This window comes from Pseudovirgaria hyperparasitica (genome assembly GCF_010093815.1).
Source record: "Pseudovirgaria hyperparasitica strain CBS 121739 unplaced genomic scaffold EJ05scaffold_13, whole genome shotgun sequence".
Classification (NCBI taxonomy): domain Eukaryota; kingdom Fungi; phylum Ascomycota; class Dothideomycetes; order Acrospermales; family Acrospermaceae; genus Pseudovirgaria; species Pseudovirgaria hyperparasitica.
The window spans coordinates 698,845-722,551 of record NW_022985561.1 but is presented as its reverse complement, the minus strand read 5'-3'; the positions used below and the strand labels follow the sequence as shown (position 1 = coordinate 722,551).

Below are 23,707 nucleotides of genomic sequence, written 5' to 3'. Positions count from 1 at the left end.
ACAGCTGTTGGCTAATCCCTATACTGCAAATCTTGTACTCGGTTTCCAAAAATACACTTGTCTTATCTTCGATCCGGCTAGAAGTTAGCTCATGGGGCTTGACGGGCGATCAGCATGTCCTACGTGTTATGCAGAACGTCACTCGGGTCTCTAAAAACTGCCGGAAAGTGTGGCGCCCACGTATCTGAATCATAGTGCATACTGCTTCCATACCTGACGGTATATTGAACAGTTCATATCATCATACAGAAGAAGACCATTACTGGGCACGCCCATCGCAAAACATGATGTCGCATAGCAAAGGATACACACCATTACACTCCGATGATGAGACGGCACAAGGAACACACAGCCGCTATGAAACTCACAACGACAGCTGGACCTTTCGAGCTTTACTTCTCATCACAGTGTTCTCAGCCGTTGGAAATGCGCTGTGGGCATACAGCGCTTTCCAAGCCACAGATAGGGAGGTGACAAACAAAGACCGGAGCCTATACGCAAAGCTCGAGAGAGACGTCCCAACACCATATCGTGACGACACAATCTTTGCGCATCCAAATCGTTCAATTGCAGATGCTGCATGGGAATCATGGGTTGTGGATCCAGGGATTGTTGCGCTGCCTCACGACTGGGTTAAAGGACGCATGCTTCCGCAAGCGCAGCATTGGCCATGGGATGGGAACAAAGGGATCTATTTACTAAACGGATACCATAATCTACACTGTTTGGTATGTCACATCGTCATTCCATAAAATCAACACGTGTGACTCAACGACTCCAACAGCAATACATCCGCCGCTCGCTGCTCCGTGCCGTCAACAACGAGCAGATCGACATCGACCCCGAAGAAGGTCTCGCGCACAATCTCCATTGCCTAGAGTCCCTCCGCCAGGACACACTGTGCAACGCCGATGATACGCCACGCTACTCAGGATTCTCCAAAAAGAATGTTGCAGGCGTGATGCAAACGCGCATGTGCAGGAACTGGGACAAGCTTGAGGACTGGGCAAGGAGCCATACAGCATGTTACAGAGACATCGGAAGAGAGACGAAGGGCTTTCCGGAGATTGAGAAGTACAAGTTCTGTCCAGAAGGGTATGTTTTCAGGGCCACCGGGAGCCCGACGCCGCCCTGGATCACGGGCAATGGGGCGAGTAGGCCCGGGGAGGAGTGATTGTTGTTCGATGGCTAGTACGAGTATGTACCTGTACACATAGACTATGAATGTTCAATGAATCGATAGTGAAAGTGCATGTATTTTCCTCCTTGTCTGAGTTAGGTTGTGAGCGGAAGATCACGAAATGTTATTAGCAAAAATATGTACTCTATTTCAGAGCCTTCGGAGCTATCATCAAATCATTTAAAAGTACAGATCACCATTCTCGTAAGCAAAGCAAGCTTCGAGCCCTATCGTACACATCCATAACTTAATTCATTTAAAGAATCCTCCCAAGTAGTCGTCAGGTGCTGGGCCTGGTGGTGTGTCATCTTCTTGAGAGTGTATGTCGTCAATCACAACTACTACCTGTTAGCTATATCCTTCCACAGATTCAATATACATACCATCAGGTACTGGAGCCGCAAGTGATGTACCGATCATAATGGCGACGAGCAGAACTAGAATGTTTGGTTGCTGCATGTTGGCCAGTGAATATTTATGTCAAGGCTGAAGGTTTGTTTGTATGTAGTGTTTGTGTAGACGTTAACGTTAAGATTTCACTTTAGAGGAATGTTGTTTGTAGAGATAAGAATTCAATGCAAGTAGCAGAGAATCCATTTTCAACATGACTTTCGTACTCTCGGCATGTGTTGCAACAAGAATCGCTAAGACAAATGGTCATCAACTACCAATCAGGGCAGGCCTTACGCCACTAGCGTCCCACGCTAAAAATTCCACCCTGCGCAGGTGGAGATCTTTGTCTAGGATGCATGCGCTGCACGACTCAGACACCCCCAAACTGGCGCTCATTCTCTATACCCTTTCGATCCTTTAAGCCACGGAATTGCCAACACCCTTGACGTCACTGTCGTCAATATCGTGGACTGTTCAGACCAACATGTTGCATCGCTCGCGCTAAGTCTAGCCAATCGGGGTTGGACCGTTGCTGACTAGATCTGCATGCATCGCGCTGTATCACGACGCCATGAGCTCATACTTCTGATTCATTTGTAAGAAATGTAAGACTGGTTAGAGAAGCTTGATAGAGGCAGGTTAGTGCAACTGTTTCCTGGTGAGGGAGAAAGCATGTTGTATTCAAGGGCCTGCTACATCACTTGCTGAACCCACCATGTCGATGATACCTTTCGCGACATATTCATGCTGGCAAGGACTGAGCAACTAATGCCCTGTATAGCCGGTGTATAGAACGCCATTCGATAACAGCTGGCTTCATCTGAAACACAGCGGCACCATGGTCAGCCTCTTCGCGCTCACGGGCGTATGCATTGGAGTAGCCATCGTGAGAACAATCATCCTCGCGATATATGAGAGACTGCGTTATCGAAGAGCTGTCCATCAACATGGCTGTCGAGCGCCGAGAAAATACCCTAACCTCGATCCGCTGCTCGGTATGGATCTCTTTTGCCGCATCCGGATGGCCGATTTTCGAGGCCAAAGGTCAAACTTCTACCGGGACATGCACAGGAAACTTGGCGGGACTTTTCAGATGAAGACTTGTGGAGTCACGGAAGTCCAGACGGCGGACCCGGAGAATATACAAGCAATCGCTGCCACGAACTTTGGTGACTGGGGTGTTGGGCCCATGAGGGGAGACATTGGGGCGCCGTTCTTAGACCGTGGAATCTTTACTGATGATGGCGAGTTCTGGAAGCACTCACGAGCTCTTGTGAAACCTACTTTCAATCGTGCTGAAGTCGCCGATCTTCCATCCTTCGAGAATCATGTGCAGCGATTCATGGAACATATACCCAAAGACGGGGAGACATTCGATATGCTCCATCTGGCAAAGCGTTTGGTACGACCAGAATAATAATGATCCATATCTTCAGCTTACTTGCGAACAGTTCCTTGATACATCGACCGAATTCATATTCGGCCAGTCTGTCGAGTCTCTCCAACCCGAGACCCCTTTCGAAACCGACCGCTTCCTCAAAGCCTTCGACCGCTCCCTCCTCAATCTCGCCCTGCGCATAATCACTGGTCCTTTCCACTTCCTATTCTCCCTTGACCCCGGCTACAAGCCCGCCTATACCATCGTCCACGAATTCGTCGACAAGAACGTCCACAAAGCCCTCGCCAAACGCGCTCAAGCATTGAACCCATCCTCGCTCCCCAGCGCAGAGAAGGCCGCCGACCCACACGACAGCGGCAAATACATCCTCCTCGACGGCATGACCCAACAGATCACCGACCCTATCGCCCTCCGCGCACAAATCATAAACGTATTTTTCCCCGCCCGCGACACCTCCGCCATCGCCTTCTCAAACTGCATCTGGGAACTCGCCCAACACCCACCGGCATGGTCCTCTCTACGTGCCGAAGCCCTAGCTCTCGGCACTCAGCCTCTCACCTTCGAAGTCATAAAAGCCCTCCCAGTAACAAAATCCATCATCAACGAAACCCTCCGCTTACACCTGCCCGCGTCGCGAATAGGCCGCGCCGCGCTGCGCGATACAGTGCTACCGGTCGGCGGCGGGCCAGATGGGCGCAGCCCCTTATTTGTGCCTAAGGGCAGAGTTGCAGAAATGGACCTCTACTCCTTGCATCGCGATAAGAGCATTTGGGGCGAAGATGCAGATGAATGGGAGCCGGAGCGGTGGGGGCCGGGCAGACCGCTCTGGGAGGCAAAGTGGCAGTACGTACCGTTTCTGGGAGGGGTGCGCATGTGTCCGGCGCAGAATATGGTGTTGATTCAGGTTGCGTATTTGCTAGTCAGGGTGGCGAGGGAGTGGGAGAGGTGCGAGTTTCGGGATGAGACTGGGGTGTTTGAGGAGGAGATCAAGTTGACGGTGGAGAGCAGGAGAGGGGTCAGGATTGGGTTTGGGGGAAAGCAGAGTTAATGATATGTGAGGCTTAATATGGATCATGAGTTATAATTAATCGCTCAATGTCATCTGGTACCCAAGCTATGAGGTTGGTCCAAATGGTCATAGAATCCCCTCTACAACCGCAAAGCCTCTGACAACAGGTTTCCGTATGACACTACGTCAAAATCAACTACTTCTAAGCCTTTGGCGCAGACTGGGAGGATTCGTCCGACAATATGATTGAATACGTTTATGTGGAACTAGGATGGCGCTCTATCCAACGCAGACTTGATCTATGGCCTTATCAGAGTCGCTGGTATATTTCATACTTCCAAGAATGATTCCAATGCTATTTATATTATAGTACTATTAAGAGCAAGATCGTCCTTGCGCTCAGTGAGGGAGCGAGCGTAGAGGACTTCATAGTTGTACTTCCATTGGTCGAATTTCATACGTGGTGTAATTGTTCCGATATATGATCGCTAATATCTTCTTACTAAGAATCTTTCTGAGTTCTATGCTTTCTTTCTAGTTTCACTTGATTTCCTAGGTATGGGATTCTTGGCTCAACTCGTCATTGATCTCTTCAAGGCTTCCGACATGTCTGTTAGTTGGTCTTTCAATAACCTTCCATAGTCTACACGTCCTTTCATCCTAATTGACAGATTGGTTCCATTGTTTCCGCCATTTAGGAAGCGGTACAGTATTTGTAGCATTGAATAGCTGACTTTCTTCACTGAATATTCTAATCTGTATTGCATGGCACGCAAGTGGCGAGAACGGGAACTACCAATCTGTTGAATACATGCACTTTTGCGAGTGCTAGGCGCTTTGGTTTTATCACAAGGTATATGAAACATGATGGGAGGAACAATAGGCAACAGGCGACTTGATGTTGAAGCTCATATTCAGGCTCTAGGATAGTGTGAGTACCTAGATAAGCCAATCGAATTACATTGGCGAATGCTCTCGCTTGACATAATGCCACGGTTGACATTCGCATAGTAGTCTACCGATACCTAGAGCATCAATGCACCCATCTCACTCAGTCTCCTGGCCAGTGAATTCTGGTAGTCGGCTAAAGACTTCTTCTAGAGCCTCCGTACCATCAACCAGAGCCTTGACAGCATCAATGACTTCGTCTTCAGATGCTCGGATCTGCTTCGTGCCGTCTCTCTCACGAAGCGTGATAGAGCCGTTCTTGACAGTGTCAAAATCGATCGTGATACCAAGGGGAGTGCCAAGCTCGTCGTTGCGTGCATATCGCTTCCCGATACTCGCACTGGACGCGTCAGCACGGCTGGACACACCGATAGCACGGAGACGCTGTGATATCTTCTTTACGATAGGTAAGAAGGCCGTGTTTGATGAAAGTGGAACAATCAGAACCTTAGTAGGCGCGACTGGTAGAGGTAGTGAGAGCACCTAGAAGACATCGTTAGCTTAGATATATCATCTGCTTTCCAGCACCCACGGCTTGAGAGTATGACTTACGCCGCGTGCTGAGTCTTGAGGTCTATGCCAATATACTTGCTCCAAGAGGGAGTATAAAATGCGACCGATACCGAACGATGGCTCAATTACATTGGGGACATACTCCCTGACACTTTCAATCCTAGTAACTTTCTCTATTGTCAAGATGTCACTGTCGATGTCGAGAGTCGCTGAGCCATCGGCAAGAGGTACTGGTGATGTCAGTGTGATGCGGCCCTCTTGCTTGAGTATGGCTGCTTGCTTCTCAAGCGACTCTTGATCCAGCTCAGAAACTGCCATCTCCACAAACTTTGCATCTTTGCGAAATCTTGGTCCCAGTTTCTTCTTCTCAAGTGTGCCCTCCCAACGCTCTACTTTTAGAGGGCTAGGGAGCTGTTCCTGGACAATAAGCTTTTCTCCAGTGCGCTTTGCATGTACTGACAAGTCGTATGCACTGCGATCTGCACATCCGACACACTCAATCCATCCATAGCTTGTGAGGAGTTCGGCATCCCAGCAATCGCATGCATAATGAGCCATCTCATTCGCAAGATGCTGACGGAACCTTAACTTCTTGATGTCGATGCCGATTTTGACGAGGAACAATTGCACCCGTGCAAGAAAGTAACCAAGTGTTTCGTTGTCGACGATCTTCCGCTCGACTGCAGATCCAATGGGCACCTGGACGGTACCAGTCTGTCCTGCAAGTTGGGTATCCCTGTCAAGCAGCGCAAGTTCGATGTGCTTGACTTCATCGAAGCGATCATGTTTTTTGCCGCTCAGAGGATCAACGAAGTGCTCGATTTCTGCCATGAGGAATTCGCGCACTCGAAGCAAGCCGGATCGCGGCGAGATCTCATTCCGGTAGGATTTTCCGATAGATGCTGATGCGAATGGCATGCTATTGTTATTGTACTCTAGCAGCCTGCGGAAATTGAGGAATTGGCCTTGTGCAGTTTCCGGTCTTAGATATACTGGCGCTGCAGCAGAAGGTCCAATACTAGACTTGAACATCAAGTTGAACGGAATTGGAGGTTGTACCTCATTGTTCCCATCAGGATTGCGGATGTCGAAACGCTTGATCAGCTCCCCGAGTGCTTCCCCGTCATAGTTGTCGATCTGCGAACTTTATCCATACGTGATCAGTAAGAGAAATGATAGCAGCAAACCTTCGCAAGTATTTCTTCGTATTCTCTAACAGTATTATCGTCCAACTTGACGGCCTTGACATCCTTCACCGCAGTCTTAGCCTTCTTCGCATCTGCTGATTTTTCCTCCTGTTTGATGGCAATACCTCTCGCAGTCTTGTCACCTTTCAAGCGGCCCTCGAGAACATTTTCAACCAGGTGGTCCGCTCTTAGATACTCTCCTTTGACAGGATCCTTGCACATCCAATCGGCAAATTTGTCCACGTGCCCACTCGTTTTGAAAACATCCTCTGGTGTCAAGGCAGTACAGTCTAGCTCTAGCATTTCCTCCTCAAGCACAAAATGTTGTCGCCATAATGCAACTATATTTGCCTGTAGAGCACAGCCAGGTGGCCCGTAATCGAAGAGGCCCCGATTGTCGCCCTTGAAGCCGCTAGCTTGGCGATAACTTTCGAATGATTCGGTAAAAAAAAAGCGTCGACGAAGAACCGATTCGAACGGCACCCTATCGAAAGGCCTCCCTGCGTAGTCGATAGTGTCAGGCATCGTGTTACGTGCAGGTGCTTTACTTGTCAAGAACAATGCTATCCGTACCGGAACGTCAGTGACTCACAGATCGAGTGGGGTGATGGATGACATAATCAGACACAACAATGGATCGATACTGACCACTACCTACACTCTGAGAATATTAGCGATCAATCAACTCCTCGCCGAAGTATTGGTTCATGTTGGTCCTGTTATCCGAACCTCTACTCGTTCAAAGCTGTTACACAAGCTGCTCGCGACACCCAATGCGGTATATCATTATTGCGATTAGTGGTTCGTATTCTGGAACGAATTGCAGACTCTTGTTCCGGCCGAAACGCAATATATCATTAGCAGAAAGTGTATACATACTCTTCTACCGCCTAGTACTGTACCTCTGTATCGCTGTTTGATTATTCTTGCTGCCGCCGTCGCCCCTTGTGAGACGCTACATCAGTCCCTGCCCCTGAATAACTATATGCGCATACTCAAAGCTATTTCACAGCTCGGCCTATAGTTCACTCGAGTGTGGAATGTGAACTAGATGTCGTGAGGTCCAGTCAGTGGATGAGACATGCTTACTATTCACTCGCCGAGGGATCGCGCTGCCTCCTAATTAGATTCTGTAAATCTATTACCCCCATATCTCGTGCATCCACAAGCATAGACCCTTGGAAGCAGAAAAACCTTAAATATGAGTTGCCACGTCCGAGAAAAAAGTCATAGATACGACCGAGAAGACTAAAGGTATGATGGACAAACTCGCCATAGTTCATAGATACTCCCTTTGTTTGGGTGAATGATGGACCTTTTACTTTGTCAAGAGCCAGCAGCTGACCCCTCGTATACTAGAATTCCACACTTTCTAGTCGCGTGCACTATCGAGCAATTCTCTTATTCTCATCCAAGTGATCGCTTTTCACCGAGCCACGTGTGGTCTTTGCCAATCTTTGCACAATCTCACAATGCTTATTGTGACACTGGATCTCTTCACGAGATATTCCCACGCAATAAAGTCATCCTCCGTACCGCAAAAATGCCACAGATCTCTCGCCGCAACGCTCGCAGAAGAGACGTACTGGTTCATATAGACCAAAACACGAACGGAACGAACGAGTCAAACGATAATACAAATATGTCTGTAGTCCACCCGCCCCGCCGTCCACCCCATGTCCACCGTAGCGGTCTCGCTGCCTTTGTCCACTTCTCTCTTCTCTCAACACCGTCCATCGTGGTTGTCGATTACTTCATATGTTGTCATTGCCGTCTCCCAACCCCTTTCTCCACCCTCCCTGCGACACAAATTCCCGCCTGTCCAGCCTGTGGACACGTCGTCGACTATACAGGGGACTGCGACGCCAAATTCACGATCGTCGAGCCGCTCATTCGTGGACGGGTTGATAGACAGGATGATATCCACAAGAGGGTGTGGAGGAAGAAAGAACGAGATCGGGGAGTGCGCTTGGTATTTCCGTTCCGTGGAACCGATAGCACGGTGTTTTGGACGTGGGAACCGCCCGGGCTGCCGGTGGTTTTGGGAGAGGAGGAAGAGCAGGATGATGGGGTCGAGGGAGTGAGGTGTGGTGGAGAGTTTGAGTTTGTGGGTCCGGATGAGGGTGATGAGTGGGTTGAGGTGGGTGAGAGTGATTCAGATAGGAGTCAGACTGTTGGTGAGAGAAGCGGAGGGAGGTGAGGGGAGGAATAACCCAGCGTGTGATCAACGAGACGTGGGATTACTGCACGGACAGGGCATAGGAGTTCGATTATACAATAGGTAGAATTGTGGTTTCATACGGCTTCAGACATCCTATTATGAGTATGAGGTCCGACATATCGCTGTAACCGTCTGAACCACATAACTGCATTTCAATGCGTCTTGTGAAACTTTCCATCTCAGGAGCTCTACAGACATTAGTATTTGAAACCCAACCCCTGCTACGAGCCACTTTTACCCAATCTCCGAACAATTAGAAGGCGATGTCGAAAACTGTCAAAGCCGTCCTCGCGGTCAGTCCAGCTAGAACAGCACCAGAGAGCGCGAACAAACTGAAACGGATCGGAATCGGGTTGGCCACAGACTGGACAACGCTGTGTACCATTCTGACACCAACATAGGTCCACGCAAGCTTGACATCGAGATCACTGACGCCAGTGTCTCTCCCAAGGAGAGCGAGAGTAAGCGCAACGGCGTAGAATTGAGTTGGCTGTTCGAAGAGATGGTTGTAATTATCTGCAGGCCATTGGACGCGAGGAGGAAGTTTCTTCAAGTCTTCTTTGGTCGACTCAGGCGTGAATTTGAGTCCGGAGTTGCCTATGGCAGGCAGACGAAGGGCGTACATCCATGCTTCCATGCCGAAGGTCCAGAGATTGAGACCGATGACAGGTCCTAGCATAGCGATGTATGTAGGCATGGTGGTGGAGTGGTGGATTATCAGTGAGATAGGCTGGTCTTGAGGTTTGAAATTTTGGTGCGACAACGGTCGTTCTGAGCGGAGTAGAAATAAGATGAGAGATCAGACGAGGGGGAGAGAGTAATAGTGGCTTTTTGTACTTTTATCGACACCATCCATGGTCGTACCCTAATGTACTCTTCATGGGTGTTGAACCGAGGCTGCACACTACTTCCTGAATTGGATAAGCCTGAGGGGACCCGCGGACGGTCCACATTTGTGGGATATTATTAGTCCTTGTCGTTCGGTCCAAGTCCCGGGCAAGTCTCGCCGTGATGCATCTTCACCAACCTCACTATTCATCTCTGGCAGCTTGAATCTTGATTGTCCCAGTCCATTTGTCACTGATCGACGTGCCCACAAGACTTGGCCCAGTCGCCTAGAGCTGCAATGCGACCCAGCGTAGACTTCGACCTCCTCAATCGTTTCACACAGTCTCCGCCCACAACTCTTAACACCGGCCAAGTACCCGCGGTCGCTAGCGAGCAATGGCACAATCACTGGATGAGATAGTATGGGAAGCTCCTCAGTTCTTCATGTCAGGAGACCCATTCTGGCTTAATCTCCACCCAAACAATAGTAGCCCGCTCACCATTGCTCATGCGTAAAGCCCTTCTAACAAGCTTCAGTACACTTCTATTTCCACGAGTCGCCTTTCTTCGACCGAATGTCCAACAATAGCGCCATTGAGACCCAAGCCAAAGTCGACCCGACTAAGAACTATCTGCTGGCTGACCGCAAGCTGTTCGAGCAGGCCGTAAAAGACATGCCATCCGGGGGATTGGAGTTCATAATTGTATCGGAACCGCAGCAATTGGCGAATGGCAGCAGTAATGATACCTGGATCATGCAAAAACAGCACAGGAGCAAGACGCATAACGAGCCTGATGACGTGACGGTCATGGGTCAGTGGCTCATAGTGGGAATTCAGATCATACAAGCGCCGTCAGTCTACGACGTGTTGGCGAACAGATTTGTGAGATCAGATCGTACGATATGCTTTTGACGGCTTGCTGATGGATTGCTAGCTCGCGACAACACTCGCATTGAATAAATTCATGACTACGGCGGCGTCCTTACCTTCATTCTCCCCGGCTGCCGGCCACTCCTACGTGCCGGTCACGACCAGGAAGCAAGGGGCGCCTTCTGCAGTGCAAAGCCGAGCCGGCTCTCCAGGGCCCGAAGCTCTCTCGCAGCCAACCGTGATGAAACAAGGAGCACAGGCCCCAACGTCACAGAGGGCCGTCGAGCAGTCACTCTTCGACGCTTTGATGTCATCGATTCGCTACGGCACCGAGTACATGGACAAGAATCCTTTGAACGGCGAGCCTGGTTCGTTTGTATTCAAGTCGACGAATGCACACATCAAACAACAAGAGGATGCTCAGGCGAAGGCGGCTGAGACTCTTAAAGCAATGCAAGAAAGCACAGCGATGACGGCGACGCAGACACCGAAAAGCCAGATAGAAACGCAGATATTACAAGCGAAAAGGGGGATTCCGGCTCTGGACAAACTCCGCACAGCTGGAGCCAAACCCAAACCAAGCAGAAAGAAAAGTAAAGCACCGCTCAGTCCGACTTGAAAACACACCATCGTATTGATGATAAGGTTAACATCATGACTGGCTATATGGAGCCCAAAATCTATTTTTGATACCCCCTGTGAAGTAATCACAGCACATTTCACTTATTTAGCCATATTATGCATTTCAAGTCACTATCGTATTTTCGCTCTCTTTTCTCGTGAATCAACCGAATTCCGTTTGTTTATTCTGTGGTCACGAGCAAAATCGGCCGTGCGTACTTATAGCTAAGCACAACACTACTACATTGAACTTCGCTCCGCACAACACTTCTCTTTGCAACACCTATTTTCTACTGTTACATATATTCTAGTTCGGCCTCGTCATCATGTACGCACCGTTCCAGCGTTACGATCGTACGTCCCGTCAGCTTCACAGTCAAATGCCTAACCAGCAACACATCGACATGTCTCCCCAAAGAAGCGGTCACGAAATCCTCGCCCTCGACGTCAAGCAGCTCAAAGTGCTCGTACAGTATGGCACTAAAACCAATGACCACACAATAGCTTCAAGAATCATCTCGCTTTGCGATTGGCTCGAAGGCGTCGGCTCCTCGTTGAGATACGTCCTCGCAGCCGACAAGAGGACTCTCGAGAGCATTTTGCAGCTCAAGAACGATGTTTCCAAGTACTTCCCAGTTACAAACTCCATGTGTATCACAGCCGACCTCAAGACTCTTCGCATGACTTTAGGACCCGCAGTGCCTCGATACCATAAGCCTCCGCGCTTCTACAGCCTCGTTCCGATTGTACAGGCGCCATTGCTTCCCCCGCCAGCTCGTCAAACGACTTCTCATCCGGACAAGTATAGGCGAGTCCCGGCCACTGGTAGACCCAATTCGGAGATTCTTTTCAAGTACTTAGAGCAAGAGTACAATAAACAGTTCATGAATCGGCCTATGAATCAGCCCATGGATGATGTACCCATGGACCAACCCATGGACCAGCCCCAGAGCCAACCCAAGAGCCTGCAACCAAAGTACGGCCAGCAGTACCATGGCCCAGGACCAGCTCAGGGCCCTAACACCATGCACACAGAGTACGGCCAACGTACTACTGGTCAGTATCCCCAGTCACACGACAACTTGCAGCACGCCCATCAGCAGCAACCCAATGCCAATGTCTACTCAGGCCAGCGCACCACTTATGACCGCCACAAGCCGCACCAAGCCAACCCATTCGCCGCCGAAGTCGAAGCTCGCATCCGCGCACAGCAGAACCAGCAGTCGGTCGATCGGGAAAAGCAGCGTCTCCAGGGCCAACAAGCAGAGAATTATCGTCAGCTTCAGAATGCTCATCGTCAGAATCGTCGTCAATCCCATGTCCCGCATCCAAATCCAGCACATTGGAAGCCGAATGTTTCGCACACGTCGGTGATTGATCCTGCGGGTGGGTATGGAGGAAGGGACTCAGGCGTGCGGTTTGCACAGGCGCCGGAGACGATGCGTGTGTATCCGAGTGTGGACCCGAAGACGGAGAGGAGAGCTGGGGGACGTCGGGGAGAGGATTTGCATGGAAGGAGACAGTCTGGGATCGACATGGATCTTTCATGGGACTACTAGGCTTACGTGGAACAAACACGACGGTAGCATGATGAAAACTTATGTCTCTGAGCCTTTAGTGCCACTCATGTACAACATATGATACGCTCGAGTCTATAGCCTCGAATACCATGCTCAACCCACTATTTTCTTGTGTTCTTGTCCTTCGCAATCCTGAATGAAACTCCATCATCAACAGTCATACCGGTACCAAGATCAAAATAATGGTCCAAAGGACACAGACCCAACTGATGCTGAGCGTCCGCACGAGGGTCAACGAGTGTCTTGACAAAGTCCTCGTATCGCCGCTCACCTTTTTGCAAATAAGCCCTTTGCTTCTGCGAGTTGTCTGGCACCGCCATAGCCGTCATGACATTGGCATGCTGCTCGAGAGCCCATTCATGTGCAGTGAGTCTGGATGATAGTCTCGACTTTGCATCCCATTTTGGCTTGTGTTTCGAACAAGAGTCTACTTGGTTCGGGGATAGGACTTCGAGATCATATTCGGGTTCCGTGTCTGCAACTGAAGAAACTCGCTTTCGTTTCTTCGAGCTTCCACCGCGTTGTGATCCGAACCAGAGGTCGGCCTCGCACATATCCAAATGCGCATCATCAGAGTCGTACGTCGAGTCTACAGGACTATTCGATTGGATGATCTTAGGCCCTTTGTTTGCTGTGTCGTCCACAATATCTGGATGATTGGATGGTCTTGTCGGCTGGGTTTGCCCTGTCCGCGCAATCTCTTCATCATCTTTTTCACTTCCATCCGACACATAGTCCCAATCAAACACTGTGACAGCTCCGCCCAACTGCTTTTTCAGCGTCTCAACACACCGACTCAGCCTCTGTGAATCATTATCATCGGAACAATTCATAAAGAATGTGTGGTTGTCCATGCATTCAAGATGCGGAAATGTAGGATCGTTCATGCGCTCTGTTTCGGCGCGGGCGAGGAGGGATTCTTCCAGGTGTTCGTCGACCTTGAGGAGTACACCTCTGCTGCACATAACCATGCTCCAGTACGATATGCTGAGGAATATATGAGGCTGTATGCAAGGATGGGGAGGTTATGTTAATGGTAACTATGATGCGATGATCATGGGATATTCTGAACGTGGATGATACGGCGTGTCAAGGAGGAAAATGGTGCGAAGACCATAATAGACTGCAGGATAATCGATTTTTCAAGTATGTGTCATGGGCATAAAGGGAAGTCGCGATTCCGTCAACACCTTTGATGGCACGCACGTACATCTTCTTAATACTACCAAGATCATAATCAACCCAACCATTACTATCATATGGGATCAGATATGTCTGACACAATAATCAGACTAACACATACAGTTTGCCTTTCAGTCGCTGTGCGCGCAAGCGGTGTGTACTATAAAGCACACGAGCGAACAAAGATGTGCCATCTATAATCAATAATATATTATGTTATTAAGTCCTGAAAATACAGGTCAGACTCGGTTGTGAAGGATACAACCATAGAATGGGTTCCTAAGACTTGGTCAGCAGAACTTTAGGAATACAAGTTCATGGCATGTCGTCTCGTCTTTTTTTTTTTCTACTTTTCGCAACTTGTGGTTTCGCTTTCCACATCTTTACACTACAGGTCACCTCTGTGAAAGATGAGAATTTTCATCGCGTTTTGATATTTTCTTTTCAAATGGATCACTTGTGATTACAACATCTTTGGACTGAGTTTGGTGATACGAGTGGCCTTCGACATCGACATAAATTCCGCCAAATTGTAAATAATGCTAATTTAGTGGAGGCAAAAGTTAACATACCACACACAGGTGACTGTGACCCTTCATTCACGAAAAAACCCAAGTGAAAGTGTCTTCTCCAGCGACACTCCATGTGATTCTTCCATCGTCTATAAATTGAGAACTATCGCCAGTCCACTCTCTATCCATCCCCTACGAACTTGATCTCCAACAACCTTCGTCCAACAATCACTAGATCGAACCTACCTATACATCTGAAAGCATTACAAATAAATCAACTCCTACAGCCACTCTGAGCGCACGCCCGATCTATTGCGGACCTTCTGCACCAAACAACACAGGCTCTGAGACTGTTGTTCCGATGTCCTCCTATGGCGATAGCATGGTGTCTTACCCCGGCCCACCTCCATATGGATTGACCCTGAATGGAGAGTGGCTTCCTATTAGCCTAATCAGGGCAGACGAGTGCTGTGCTCTCTGTAGACCAACAAGACACCTACTCCGGTTTCTTCCCGAATTTCGAAAAATGCGATATCTCTGCTTAGAAACCACACCGTTCGGAGCGCCCTGTATCACCCAGAGAGTACGAGTGGCCTATGCGCCGGATCCATTCCCTGACTGCCGAAATTTTGGAAGCATGTGGCACAGGGGTTCAGCGCAACCCGACGGACTCAGTACGATCAACAACAATGTCCGCAGTGCGCGAGGAGTATCTTCTGTCGTCCCAAGCTCATACGGGGGCAGACAGGTATCTAGAAGGGGATTGTACTCTACGGTCTCAGACTCATACGGTGGCGGACAGTTATCTGGGAGGGAATTGTCCTCTATCGTCCCAAGCTCACACGGCGGCGGACGGATGTCTGGTAGAGGATTGTCCTCTATGGTTCCAAGTTCATATGGCGGCGGACAGACGTCCGGAAGGGGAGAATCCTCTGTCGTACCGCCATCCAGTGGTAGAAGTGGATTGATCTCTTCGGCAGTACCGTCGTCGAGGCGTAGAAGCAATTCGAATGCCTTCGGCACCCAGATTCCGATACACTCAAGTAGAGGATCTAAAAGGGGAACAGTGGGTCGCAAATCGATTAAAGAGCCAACTATGACACCAGAACAGCGTGGACACATACCCTTGTAGAGTCCGGGAAGCATTGCAATGAGGAGCAGCCGTCACGGACCTCCGCTTGGATGCAGTGGGAATCTTCGCTGAATATGGCAGCTGATCACGGATATGGTTAAGAACAGCTTTTCTTTATGATACTTGTCTGTAATTTTGGGTACTCGCGAATGTATAGCTAAGTAGTCGAGCAACGATAAAACTGAAATTGGGGAAATGTGTGTCTTACTCTGTTCACTTTGTAATATATACATCGTACTTTTAATGACACTTAAGCTAGCTCCTATCAAGTCCAAGGTAATTGGGCTGATTGGTTTGATACCAGGTAGAATACGGGGGGCTGCCAAAAATCGCGAAGGAGCGACTGCAGCTAGACGTCTCATAACGCAAGAGACATACAACAGTATGGCGAACAGCTAATTGCGGACGCACTCACCTAGAAATCTAACAGTTTCTTTGTTCAAAGTCTTATTGTGTACCACATTAGCATTCATCGGCATCTCAACTCGCCATTTATCGCCATCTACGAGAAGTCTTCGTTGCTTAGTTTACAAAGCAAAATTCCACATCTTTAGCAACATTCGCTATTCATAAACCTGTTCTCTGAGCTTGAGAGTTCAGCTTTCAACGCTCAATTTGATCAAACCACAGAATTAAGCTATACATTCCAGGCTTGTCTTGTACAACTGGTTCCTTGTGCATTTGCGCAAAAACTTACTGCTTACATTATGTCAGATTCTCCAGTCACTGTGCTTTAGATTTGAATCCGACCTTTATCATGGCGAGCAGCTCGTGAGTATCTATTATCGAGATTACTAAGAAGTCGAGGTAACATGGCATTAGTCCGCGTACGAGGGCTGACTCTACTCCCTGTCCACCAAGTTTGCGCCTTGTCCAAAAGTTCACTGTCACAACATCAGATGAGATCCGCGATTCGAATGGCAAGGATATTGGTCCGGCGCAAGCATCCCCCAGCATTAAGCAGGAACGATGTAATAGTTCTGAAGAGATGGATTTTAGCATCATCCCACCAGGGGTCACTAGCAAATCAGAAGATATTGACACCCATATCACCCCGTCAAGAGTTGCCATCGAATCAGAAGAGATGGATTTCATTGTCTTCCAGCCTAGCCTCACCACCAAAGAAGAAGATCGGCACGATTCTGAGGAGGCGGACCGCACTTCTTCCCAGCTATTGTCCACAGACCTGAGTTCCGGAGACTCAGAATTTCGTTCCAGCGTGACAGAACTTGATCCTGGACTACCCATCCCGGCGTTCTTGGAGACTGACGGATCTGACAGTGTTCCTTTCTACTTGATGGCGGCCATTGTGCAAGAGCTGAAAGAGCTTAGGAAACACAGTAAAGAGCATCCGGAGGTGATATCAGAGCTGGTCTTTCAAGAGTTCCGGCGCACGAAACGCTACCCACAGTTTAATCATGAAAAGAGTGATCCACGCCTGGCCTGCGCAGTACATCGATTAATCAGGATACACCGTACCATTCTCATGGATAGCCTCAAGTTTAGCTCTGATCAGTTCGAGTACTGGGTACAAGAAGTCATATTTGTACTTCAGTCATGCAGCGAGGACCCGCTTGCACCTGTAAAGAAAGCGACGCTTTTCAAGTGGCCAGATGTTCCACGCAATGATGAAACTCGCGCTATTCTCGCCCAGAGGCCACCTCGACCAATAAGAAATATGGTGAGGACTTCCGACTTCTTGAATCGCCTTAGATGGGAGGGTGAGCAGAGGAGAGCCCTGGGCGCTTGGAGTCCACAGATGGACATGGGTTCCTTACCAGATGTAAAATCCGAGGACGAAATCCTTGGGAATTCGAGTCCGCCTATAAAATATGAGTCCATGTCATTGTCAGATAAGATCGACAGTTGGCGGTCAAGGGAGAAGGAAGAGTCGGACAAAGGAGATTCTATCAAAGACGAATCAAGTACAGGCATGAGATCGAGTGTGAAATCTGAGCCTATCAAAGATGAGGCAAGGACAGAGACCGACGTCTTCGTGGATGCAGGGTACGAAGCATATCTTTATGCTACCGCTGATGATTATAAAGGCAAAGGCAGAGCTGTTGATTGAGTACGCGTGACCTTAGTTGTGTAGCTTAAAACTTTTTGGTTACCATTAGGTGCTGTGATTATGTTTCTTCTGTTTACTCGGTAGCCTACAGACTCTGTTTTCCTCTAGTTTCAATCGGCAGAATACACATCGCTGCGAATGCTGCCACATACACTACGCCCGCCCCGATGATAGGTGCGGCGGGATGTATGGCACCAACCGTCGCTGCCACGACCGGAGCGCACATTCCCGCAATTCTATTCAACAGACTCGCAATCCCGGTTCCCGTGCCCCGATTTGGGCTTGGAAACACCTCGGGTGTGTAGGCATACAGCACACCATACATGATATTTTGAAAGAAGGCGGCAAGCGACGAGCAGAAGGTTTGATAGCCTGGATTGGTTGAATACGTGAAGAGAAACATGGTCAAACCGCTAATCAGCGTCGATATGGCTAGCGTGCCGCGTCGCCCCAGATAACGCAGATCTACGGCGTAGCCGGCGAGGAGGGCGCCAGGGAGGCCAACGATCGATGTAATCGCGAAGTCGGCATAGACCGTATTTGTTGAGACGGGTGCGTCATCAGGGTCTGTGTCACCGATGTGTTGGAGGTATTGGGGCAGGAAGGCGTTGAAGAGGGGGTAGCCCATGCCGATGCTAGAGTTGTTAGTGAGATTCCGGTGACCGATTGGGCCGAGAGTGGACTTACGCTGCCCATATGAACCAGATTAAGGATGTTGATAGAGCTAATTTTGAGTCTTTGAATAGTGGACGGACGAGACGAAGGGAGAAGGCTTGCATTTTACGCATGCCTATCTCCTTTGCGCTGGGGCCAGAGTTGGAGGCTGATTCTGGATGGCCGCCAATGGCGTTGAGAATATCTTCTGTCAGCCATGTCTGTGACTTATTGTGGTATGCTATGGCGTGGATAACGGACACGGCTTCGGCTTGGCGGTTGTGGGAGAGTAAGAACTTGGGTGACTCATAGAGAGTGAAGAGGAAGTAGCGACAGACGAACATGAAGAGTGTCAAAATGCCCAAAGAGAAGATGAAGTACCGCCAGCCCATGTTGTCGGATGTGCTGCAGCAGGGCTGGATGCCGTTAACCAGAAAGCAGGCCTGGAGTTGGAGATCGCAAGACCTCGTAGGGATTATGGCCCAGGCGACTAGAATGATGAGCAATCAGGGAATGAGGTGTTGATTGAGGACTTACGCAGTGAAGCAGCTAATTGTCCTACAGGCCACCACACAGAAAGCAGTGTCAACAAGTGACCTGAGTCAAAAGGCAAAAACTCCAGAAATAATGCGCCGTCTACCGGAAGATTACCGCCCACTCCAAGACCCATGCACAAAAACAGCATAGACGTAGCAATCCAAGACGGTCCAAAGCCAGTAGCGAATCCAAAGGCTCCACAGAGAAGTAATGTCGCATTGAAGGCAGGCCGTCTGCCAATTATGTCCGAAGCTATGCCCCAGAACGAGGATCCAATCGACAGGCCAATAAACGTGAACATTGTCGTGTACCGGACCTTGTTTTCATCGATCCCAAACTCAATCGACATACGCGGTAGGACAAGGGACAAGCCTCCCATCCATAGGTTGTCTGCAAACCACCCCATCCCGCATAATGCGAACAACTCCCATTGATACCGGCCCATACCAATGTCCTGGATTGCCTTATTGAACACTTTCGATTTAAGGTCGTATGTCGTCTGCGAGTCGGACGTAGTCATGTCTGCTTCAATCTCAGCGCGAAGACGTGCAAGGCTCTCACCGCCGTCTGTCACTAATAAAGGAGCATTGTCGTTGTCATTATCGTCGTCCCCAGCTACTTTCAGCTGACCAGCACCGGTATGACGTGGGTCGGCGATATCATTCTCGTCGTCGCCCGGGACACTGGCATATCTTTGGACTTGTTCGAGAGGAACCAATACACCCTCATGACTGTCTTCCTGATGGCGTCCGAATGATTTTATAATTCGCAACATTGTTGCTGGTTGTGATAGACGGGGTGGGTACGTCGACCTCGCTGTACATGCTGCTACTCGGTGTATCACAACACACACGCATTCAGATACGTAATGCGCTGGTTCACCGTGCGAGATACTAGCTTCAATGGTATAGACGTGATGGTCCTGATGATCCGAGTTCTTTGTATGCGAGGGATGTCGAAGATGGAACGCGTCCTGATCCCTGATTTGACGCTAATTCATACTGGTCACGTGTGTGGCTGCGAGTATCCACCTGAGGCATCAAGCTATCATGGTAAAGGACCACTTATCACACTTCCTCTTCCTATGCTGTGTTTACAACACTGTCATCGATGTACTCAGTATCTACTCAAAGTAGTTCTTCATGCTGCTCCCAGTTCAGTTGCATTCCATTCGAGAGACTTCGGTGTCCGGACATCAACTCAAAAATTATTTTCTGAAGTCGCGATCATTCAATATCAGGAAGTATAGGCCCAAACATGTCGCGGAAGGAGACACTAATACCGATCCAAACATACAAATAAATCAACACATCAGCCCTTCTAATAGCTCTATACTCTTAACCTCATTCTACTTCGACCTTGATCCTACAGGTCATCCTCACAATCATCGGCCATTCATTGTTATTCGCGCTCTATTTCGAGAACCACGTATGCTCCTACTCTCTGTCATCATCACTGCTACAAGGCTCGTCTGGGCACCCATACTGGGCATTTCATTAGCTGTTGGATCTGTCTGCTCGCTATTCACGTCGCATAATTGTTCGACAGACGCTCTGTGCAGCCCGCACTGTACACTAAAGACATTCCCATTGATCAATCCAGGTTCCGCTCTGTTGCCAATCTGAAGTGGAAGGCGATTCTGAAGTTATAGAACGTCAGGATCCATCGTACCAATCTATATCTTCAGGGTATATCTAACCACTCTGAAGGTCTCCAAATGTCATCACGAGGGCCACTACCAGACTCCGAGTCAGAACAGTCTGTACCTTCGAACAAAGCATATAAGAACATAGGCACATGCAGCATCCGGTCTCGGGGCACCAGTTCGAGACCCCAGTCCTTTTACGCACGAAGCATTCCTGAAGAACAAAATGAAGACGAAAATGAAGAGTCGAAGCCTACTAAGGGCAGCACTACGCGGAAGATACGAGACAAAGTTGGTGGCGCTTTCAGCTGGGTCAGGTACAAGGTCTTCATGTGCTTCTTCAGGCACGGGATCTAAGTCCTAATTGGCATCTATGTCGTCGGATGATACGAGGTGGCCTGGTGCAAGAGAGATGGACGCGATCTTGATCATAAAGAGTTGGTTGGGTGGTAATTATGAAAGACATGCGGAGGGTTGTAAGCTCCGGTTCGTCGGGTGTGGTTCGCGTGCTGCAGGCTACGCACAGGCGCGGTCATACACGTCTTTGTCTTCAATTTGGTCGACGGCCCTCTTCTTTCATATTGCGACGCTCATACTCATCTTGGCTATGAATCACCAGCATGTCTGGACTGGAAATCTTACTCTATCCTCTGGGCGTTTGGTCAGAGATATTGTTCTTGCATCTCCTCACGCGCCATTCCCGCCCTCAGCGGCCTTGAGTTTCTTGTCCGTGGTCGACGTCTCTCAAATTCCGCTGTACTTGGCTGCCGGATCACCCTTTAGTGTTTCAACATCATGTATAGAAACGGAGGATTGGTTCGCCTCCTTGCTAGTCAACACTGCTCAATATACTAACCAAGAACATGATACTCCTTGGTGGAAATCACTCATTGGGCAAAGTCCAGTTGGCATTCTCGCGCACGTGGAACATACCCAGTCTGATCAACAACACTCGGCAGCAGCACATATCACTGAAATTTTGTTCTATAGCGAAAGTGGCCCGGCGGATTCTTTGCCAAATGGCGACATCTCCAGTCCCGTCGCAAGACTGGTCGTAAAAGCCCTACCTCTATCATCAGATCAAATCTTCACCCTAGATCACACGGATCAGGCCGGGCAAGACGCAGAAGCTGATTCTTGCTTCCTTCCTCCACGCCCGACAGCTTTGCAACGAGCTGAAGAGTTGAAGAAGCGCAAGGTCGTTGACAATGTATTCGATCAAGCCACTGAACAACGCCGGCAAGCTAAAAAGAAAGGCGGTGTTAGTATTGCTGCTGCTGCCTCACGGCATGACGTCTCTATATCACACAAGCGAAAAGCCTCGTTAGATACAAGACCTGTCAGCGCCGGTGGGACACCAGTGACTAGCGACATCTTCCGCACCAGATCACCAACCCTTGCACCGGACTCACGACCATCAAGCCGGCGAGGTATAGCGGAAGGACCACAAAAGCATTCCTCGTTATCGCGAGTCACGAGCATTATTTCTACTGAGCAGTCCGCCATTGAAGAGAAAAATCGCGAGCTGATTTCTAGGGTTGTCCTTGCTGCGATGCGCATGTATGGTTTTCAGCAGCGCCGAAAGACGAAGAGACCAAGAGCAGGCTCTGTCATAGCGCAGGGAACGATTACTGAGACCGAGCAAGAGGCCAAGGACGCGGCGAGTGATGAAGAATATAAACTTGTGTATCATCAAGCTTTCAAAGGAACCACTTTTGCATTCGTAAGTCTTGTCGTCTCCCGGTCATCCAAAGCACTGTGCCAAACGACATTCTACCGGGTTTCATATTCGACTGACTTCACATAATAGCGACGGACTATCGGTACAGAACAGCTTGCACCAAATATGGACAGCGTGCGGGGTGTTGTTGATAAACTGCTTATCGTCTTTTCCACGGATCCTCTACTGCCTGTGCCTCCTGAGGATAAAGCTGGTGCAGATCAAGTAAGGGGTGCAATTTTGACCCCTGCTCAAGTCCGAGAAGATCCTTTCGATCAATTAGCGAGCTCCCAGATCTCGGAAGGTGGAACTGTGAATACACTACTTGGACGGAGGCTGCAGAAGGAGCCGGGCTAGACCAAGAGGCTCCCTGAATTCAATAATTTCCAATCAGATTCAACTATTCGTGTCTTTGTGATAAATACTGGCATCAGGTGTATCATGCCCCAGATACCCACAGTGCACTTCGGAATTTATGACCATTAGCTGCTATGCATTTAATGTGACAAGGAATATGACGTATAATAGGTGGTTGTCTGGCTGTCTTTGAACCGTACCTGTTGATATATTCTGTGATTATCACATTTATTTTGATTTCTTTCCACTCAAACCATTCCGCTTCTTCTTGAGCTCTACCCAACGCGCCCACCCAGAGTCTGGAAGGTCTTCTTCAATGACTAGATCTCTGATCCTGAGTGCCTCAGCCGCTGGATGGTTCAGCATCCGCCAAATGTATCCTTCCGATCGCACGAACGAGGTCATGGCGAACCATACCAGGGCGAAAGCGGTGCCGGCTCCACATCCAACCAAAACCTGCTTTTCAGTATGGTAATTGAGATACACCCGGCTATATGCTACAGCTAGAGCACACATAATGGACGTCAACGACAGCATCCCGCGCTCGAATAGGGATGTCGGTGTATGTGTGCGAGTTGGGTGGGGGGTATGCCGGGCCATGAGGAATAGCGATAGGGAGACGGAAAAGAATGCCACGAATTGGGCGTGCGACGATGGCATGCCATAGCCTTTGCCATTCATTTCTGTATAGGAGCTTATCAGTGGAGAATTCTTTGGGCGTTTGGGCAAGCGGAAACACTCGGACGCACGCTGTGGTCGCTCTTCCTTGATCCATCTCTTTAGGCCCCAGTTCAGACCTTCGCAGGCCATTTGTCCGATGAACATGCTAATTACTTCGACTTCGCGTGTAGACCAGATTAAAATGGCATATGCCACGCATAGTGCTTGAGGGGTGAGTGCGAGCCATGCGCACATGTACGAGTACCAGTCGGCGGGGTTCTGGATGTATTAATTGCCGAACGGTGACTACGAGATTGGCACTTACATAGCTGACATGAGTTAAAGAGAGAGAAGCCAGTGCCGGTTCCTCCATGACGGTGGGTGTTCTATGCGTCCCCTAAATGGTAATTGGGCTGGATGCCGTGCAGCGTGTTATACAACGTACGACGTTCGTTACTAGTCTAAATCCATGGGCATTCTATGCCT

The 23,707-nt window shown here is 49.2% G+C and overlaps 15 protein-coding genes across 15 annotated transcripts; 8 read left to right on the top strand and 7 right to left on the bottom strand.

Moving 5' to 3' along the window:
* Positions 1–15: 15 nt before the first annotated feature.
* Positions 16–1,211, top strand: EJ05DRAFT_513051 (uncharacterized protein). The gene is made up of 2 exons (XM_033748392.1): positions 16–728; positions 785–1,211. Exons 1-2 carry the CDS (start codon positions 285–287, stop codon positions 1,172–1,174), a joined length of 834 nt encoding a protein of 277 aa, XP_033598003.1. The 5' UTR covers positions 16–284; the 3' UTR covers positions 1,175–1,211.
* A 71-nt stretch (positions 1,212–1,282) lies between these two features.
* On the bottom strand, positions 1,283–1,768 carry EJ05DRAFT_513050 (uncharacterized protein). The gene is made up of 2 exons (XM_033748391.1): positions 1,564–1,768; positions 1,283–1,518 (listed from the first exon to the last, which is right to left on the bottom strand). Exons 1-2 carry the CDS (start codon positions 1,637–1,639, stop codon positions 1,433–1,435), a joined length of 162 nt encoding a protein of 53 aa, XP_033598002.1. The 5' UTR covers positions 1,640–1,768; the 3' UTR covers positions 1,283–1,432.
* A 643-nt stretch (positions 1,769–2,411) lies between these two features.
* EJ05DRAFT_488298 (cytochrome P450 alkane hydroxylase-like protein) lies at positions 2,412–4,020 on the top strand (the record flags this gene model as incomplete). Its single annotated transcript, XM_033745696.1, has 2 exons — positions 2,412–2,975; positions 3,025–4,020. 2 exons carry the CDS (start codon positions 2,412–2,414, stop codon positions 4,018–4,020), a joined length of 1,560 nt encoding a protein of 519 aa, XP_033598001.1.
* Positions 4,021–4,708: 688 nt separating this feature from the next.
* EJ05DRAFT_513048 (glycyl-tRNA synthetase) lies at positions 4,709–7,183 on the bottom strand. The gene is made up of 3 exons (XM_033748390.1): positions 6,630–7,183; positions 5,482–6,579; positions 4,709–5,412 (listed from the first exon to the last, which is right to left on the bottom strand). Exons 1-3 carry the CDS (start codon positions 7,152–7,154, stop codon positions 5,029–5,031), a joined length of 2,007 nt encoding a protein of 668 aa, XP_033598000.1. The 5' UTR covers positions 7,155–7,183; the 3' UTR covers positions 4,709–5,028.
* Positions 7,184–8,172: 989 nt separating this feature from the next.
* Positions 8,173–8,829, top strand: EJ05DRAFT_488296 (uncharacterized protein; the record flags this gene model as incomplete). The annotated part of the gene is made up of 1 exon (XM_033745695.1): positions 8,173–8,829. One exon carries the CDS (start codon positions 8,173–8,175, stop codon positions 8,827–8,829), a length of 657 nt encoding a protein of 218 aa, XP_033597999.1.
* Positions 8,830–8,955: 126 nt separating this feature from the next.
* On the bottom strand, positions 8,956–9,611 carry EJ05DRAFT_478530 (uncharacterized protein). Its single transcript, XM_033744479.1, has one exon. It carries the CDS (start codon positions 9,545–9,547, stop codon positions 9,104–9,106), a length of 444 nt encoding a protein of 147 aa, XP_033597998.1. The 5' UTR covers positions 9,548–9,611; the 3' UTR covers positions 8,956–9,103.
* A 463-nt stretch (positions 9,612–10,074) lies between these two features.
* On the top strand, positions 10,075–11,169 carry EJ05DRAFT_503001 (uncharacterized protein; the record flags this gene model as incomplete). The annotated part of the gene is made up of 3 exons (XM_033747349.1): positions 10,075–10,165; positions 10,216–10,562; positions 10,615–11,169. The coding sequence occupies 3 exons, from the start codon at positions 10,075–10,077 to the stop codon at positions 11,167–11,169; spliced, it is 993 nt and encodes a 330-aa protein (XP_033597997.1).
* A 164-nt stretch (positions 11,170–11,333) lies between these two features.
* EJ05DRAFT_105131 (uncharacterized protein) lies at positions 11,334–12,832 on the top strand. The gene has a single exon (XM_033738972.1). It carries the CDS (start codon positions 11,498–11,500, stop codon positions 12,728–12,730), a length of 1,233 nt encoding a protein of 410 aa, XP_033597996.1. The 5' UTR covers positions 11,334–11,497; the 3' UTR covers positions 12,731–12,832.
* A 20-nt stretch (positions 12,833–12,852) lies between these two features.
* EJ05DRAFT_502999 (uncharacterized protein) lies at positions 12,853–13,722 on the bottom strand (the record flags this gene model as incomplete). Its single annotated transcript, XM_033747348.1, has 1 exon — positions 12,853–13,722. The coding sequence occupies one exon, from the start codon at positions 13,720–13,722 to the stop codon at positions 12,853–12,855; it is 870 nt and encodes a 289-aa protein (XP_033597995.1).
* Positions 13,723–15,039: 1,317 nt separating this feature from the next.
* EJ05DRAFT_502998 (uncharacterized protein) lies at positions 15,040–15,591 on the bottom strand (the record flags this gene model as incomplete). Its single annotated transcript, XM_033747347.1, has 1 exon — positions 15,040–15,591. One exon carries the CDS (start codon positions 15,589–15,591, stop codon positions 15,040–15,042), a length of 552 nt encoding a protein of 183 aa, XP_033597994.1.
* A 743-nt stretch (positions 15,592–16,334) lies between these two features.
* Positions 16,335–17,691, top strand: EJ05DRAFT_519264 (uncharacterized protein; the record flags this gene model as incomplete). The annotated part of the gene is made up of 2 exons (XM_033748722.1): positions 16,335–16,348; positions 16,439–17,691. 2 exons carry the CDS (start codon positions 16,335–16,337, stop codon positions 17,646–17,648), a joined length of 1,224 nt encoding a protein of 407 aa, XP_033597993.1. The 3' UTR covers positions 17,649–17,691.
* A 42-nt stretch (positions 17,692–17,733) lies between these two features.
* EJ05DRAFT_488291 (sugar transporter) lies at positions 17,734–19,614 on the bottom strand (the record flags this gene model as incomplete). The annotated part of the gene is made up of 3 exons (XM_033745694.1): positions 17,734–18,283; positions 18,336–18,792; positions 18,840–19,614. 3 exons carry the CDS (start codon positions 19,612–19,614, stop codon positions 17,734–17,736), a joined length of 1,782 nt encoding a protein of 593 aa, XP_033597992.1.
* Positions 19,615–19,862: 248 nt separating this feature from the next.
* Positions 19,863–20,701, top strand: EJ05DRAFT_105121 (uncharacterized protein). Its single transcript, XM_033738971.1, has one exon. It carries the CDS (start codon positions 19,982–19,984, stop codon positions 20,462–20,464), a length of 483 nt encoding a protein of 160 aa, XP_033597991.1. The 5' UTR covers positions 19,863–19,981; the 3' UTR covers positions 20,465–20,701.
* EJ05DRAFT_105079 (uncharacterized protein) lies at positions 20,662–22,634 on the top strand. Its single transcript, XM_033738970.1, has 2 exons — positions 20,662–22,207; positions 22,295–22,634. The coding sequence occupies exons 1-2, from the start codon at positions 20,858–20,860 to the stop codon at positions 22,559–22,561; spliced, it is 1,617 nt and encodes a 538-aa protein (XP_033597990.1). The 5' UTR covers positions 20,662–20,857; the 3' UTR covers positions 22,562–22,634.
* On the bottom strand, positions 22,333–23,653 carry EJ05DRAFT_478524 (PAP2-domain-containing protein). Its single transcript, XM_033744478.1, has 5 exons — positions 23,547–23,653; positions 23,311–23,500; positions 22,762–23,244; positions 22,525–22,668; positions 22,333–22,472 (listed from the first exon to the last, which is right to left on the bottom strand). Exons 1-3 carry the CDS (start codon positions 23,592–23,594, stop codon positions 22,790–22,792), a joined length of 693 nt encoding a protein of 230 aa, XP_033597989.1. The 5' UTR covers positions 23,595–23,653; the 3' UTR covers positions 22,333–22,472; positions 22,525–22,668; positions 22,762–22,789.
* Between the last annotated feature and the right edge of the window lie 54 nt (positions 23,654–23,707).

Bases quoted from the DNA above. Each gene is read 5' to 3' on its own strand.
- EJ05DRAFT_513051 (XM_033748392.1), top strand. From the start codon at position 285: ATGATGTCGCATAGCAAAGGATACACACCATTACACTCCGATGATGAG. The intron at 729-784 runs GTATGTCACATC...CGACTCCAACAG, and splicing joins ACCATAATCTACACTGTTTG to CAATACATCCGCCGCTCGCT.
- EJ05DRAFT_513050 (XM_033748391.1), bottom strand. From the start codon at position 1,639: ATGCAGCAACCAAACATTCTAGTTCTGCTCGTCGCCATTATGATCGGT. The intron at 1,519-1,563 runs GTATGTATATTG...AACAGGTAGTAG, and splicing joins TGCGGCTCCAGTACCTGATG to TTGTGATTGACGACATACAC.
- EJ05DRAFT_513048 (XM_033748390.1), bottom strand. From the start codon at position 7,154: ATGCCTGACACTATCGACTACGCAGGGAGGCCTTTCGATAGGGTGCCG. The intron at 6,580-6,629 runs GTTTGCTGCTAT...TAAAGTTCGCAG, and splicing joins ACGAAGAAATACTTGCGAAG to ATCGACAACTATGACGGGGA. The intron at 5,413-5,481 runs GTAAGTCATACT...GATGTCTTCTAG, and splicing joins CTCAAGACTCAGCACGCGGC to GTGCTCTCACTACCTCTACC.
- EJ05DRAFT_478530 (XM_033744479.1), bottom strand. From the start codon at position 9,547: ATGCCTACATACATCGCTATGCTAGGACCTGTCATCGGTCTCAATCTC.
- EJ05DRAFT_105131 (XM_033738972.1), top strand. From the start codon at position 11,498: ATGTACGCACCGTTCCAGCGTTACGATCGTACGTCCCGTCAGCTTCAC.
- EJ05DRAFT_105121 (XM_033738971.1), top strand. From the start codon at position 19,982: ATGCTGCTCCCAGTTCAGTTGCATTCCATTCGAGAGACTTCGGTGTCC.
- EJ05DRAFT_105079 (XM_033738970.1), top strand. From the start codon at position 20,858: ATGTCGTCGGATGATACGAGGTGGCCTGGTGCAAGAGAGATGGACGCG. The intron at 22,208-22,294 runs GTAAGTCTTGTC...TTCACATAATAG, and splicing joins AAGGAACCACTTTTGCATTC to CGACGGACTATCGGTACAGA.
- EJ05DRAFT_478524 (XM_033744478.1), bottom strand. From the start codon at position 23,594: ATGGAGGAACCGGCACTGGCTTCTCTCTCTTTAACTCATGTCAGCTAT. The intron at 23,501-23,546 runs GTAAGTGCCAAT...TAATACATCCAG, and splicing joins CTTTAACTCATGTCAGCTAT to AACCCCGCCGACTGGTACTC. The intron at 23,245-23,310 runs GTGCGTCCGAGT...GCTCCTATACAG, and splicing joins CAAGGAAGAGCGACCACAGC to AAATGAATGGCAAAGGCTAT.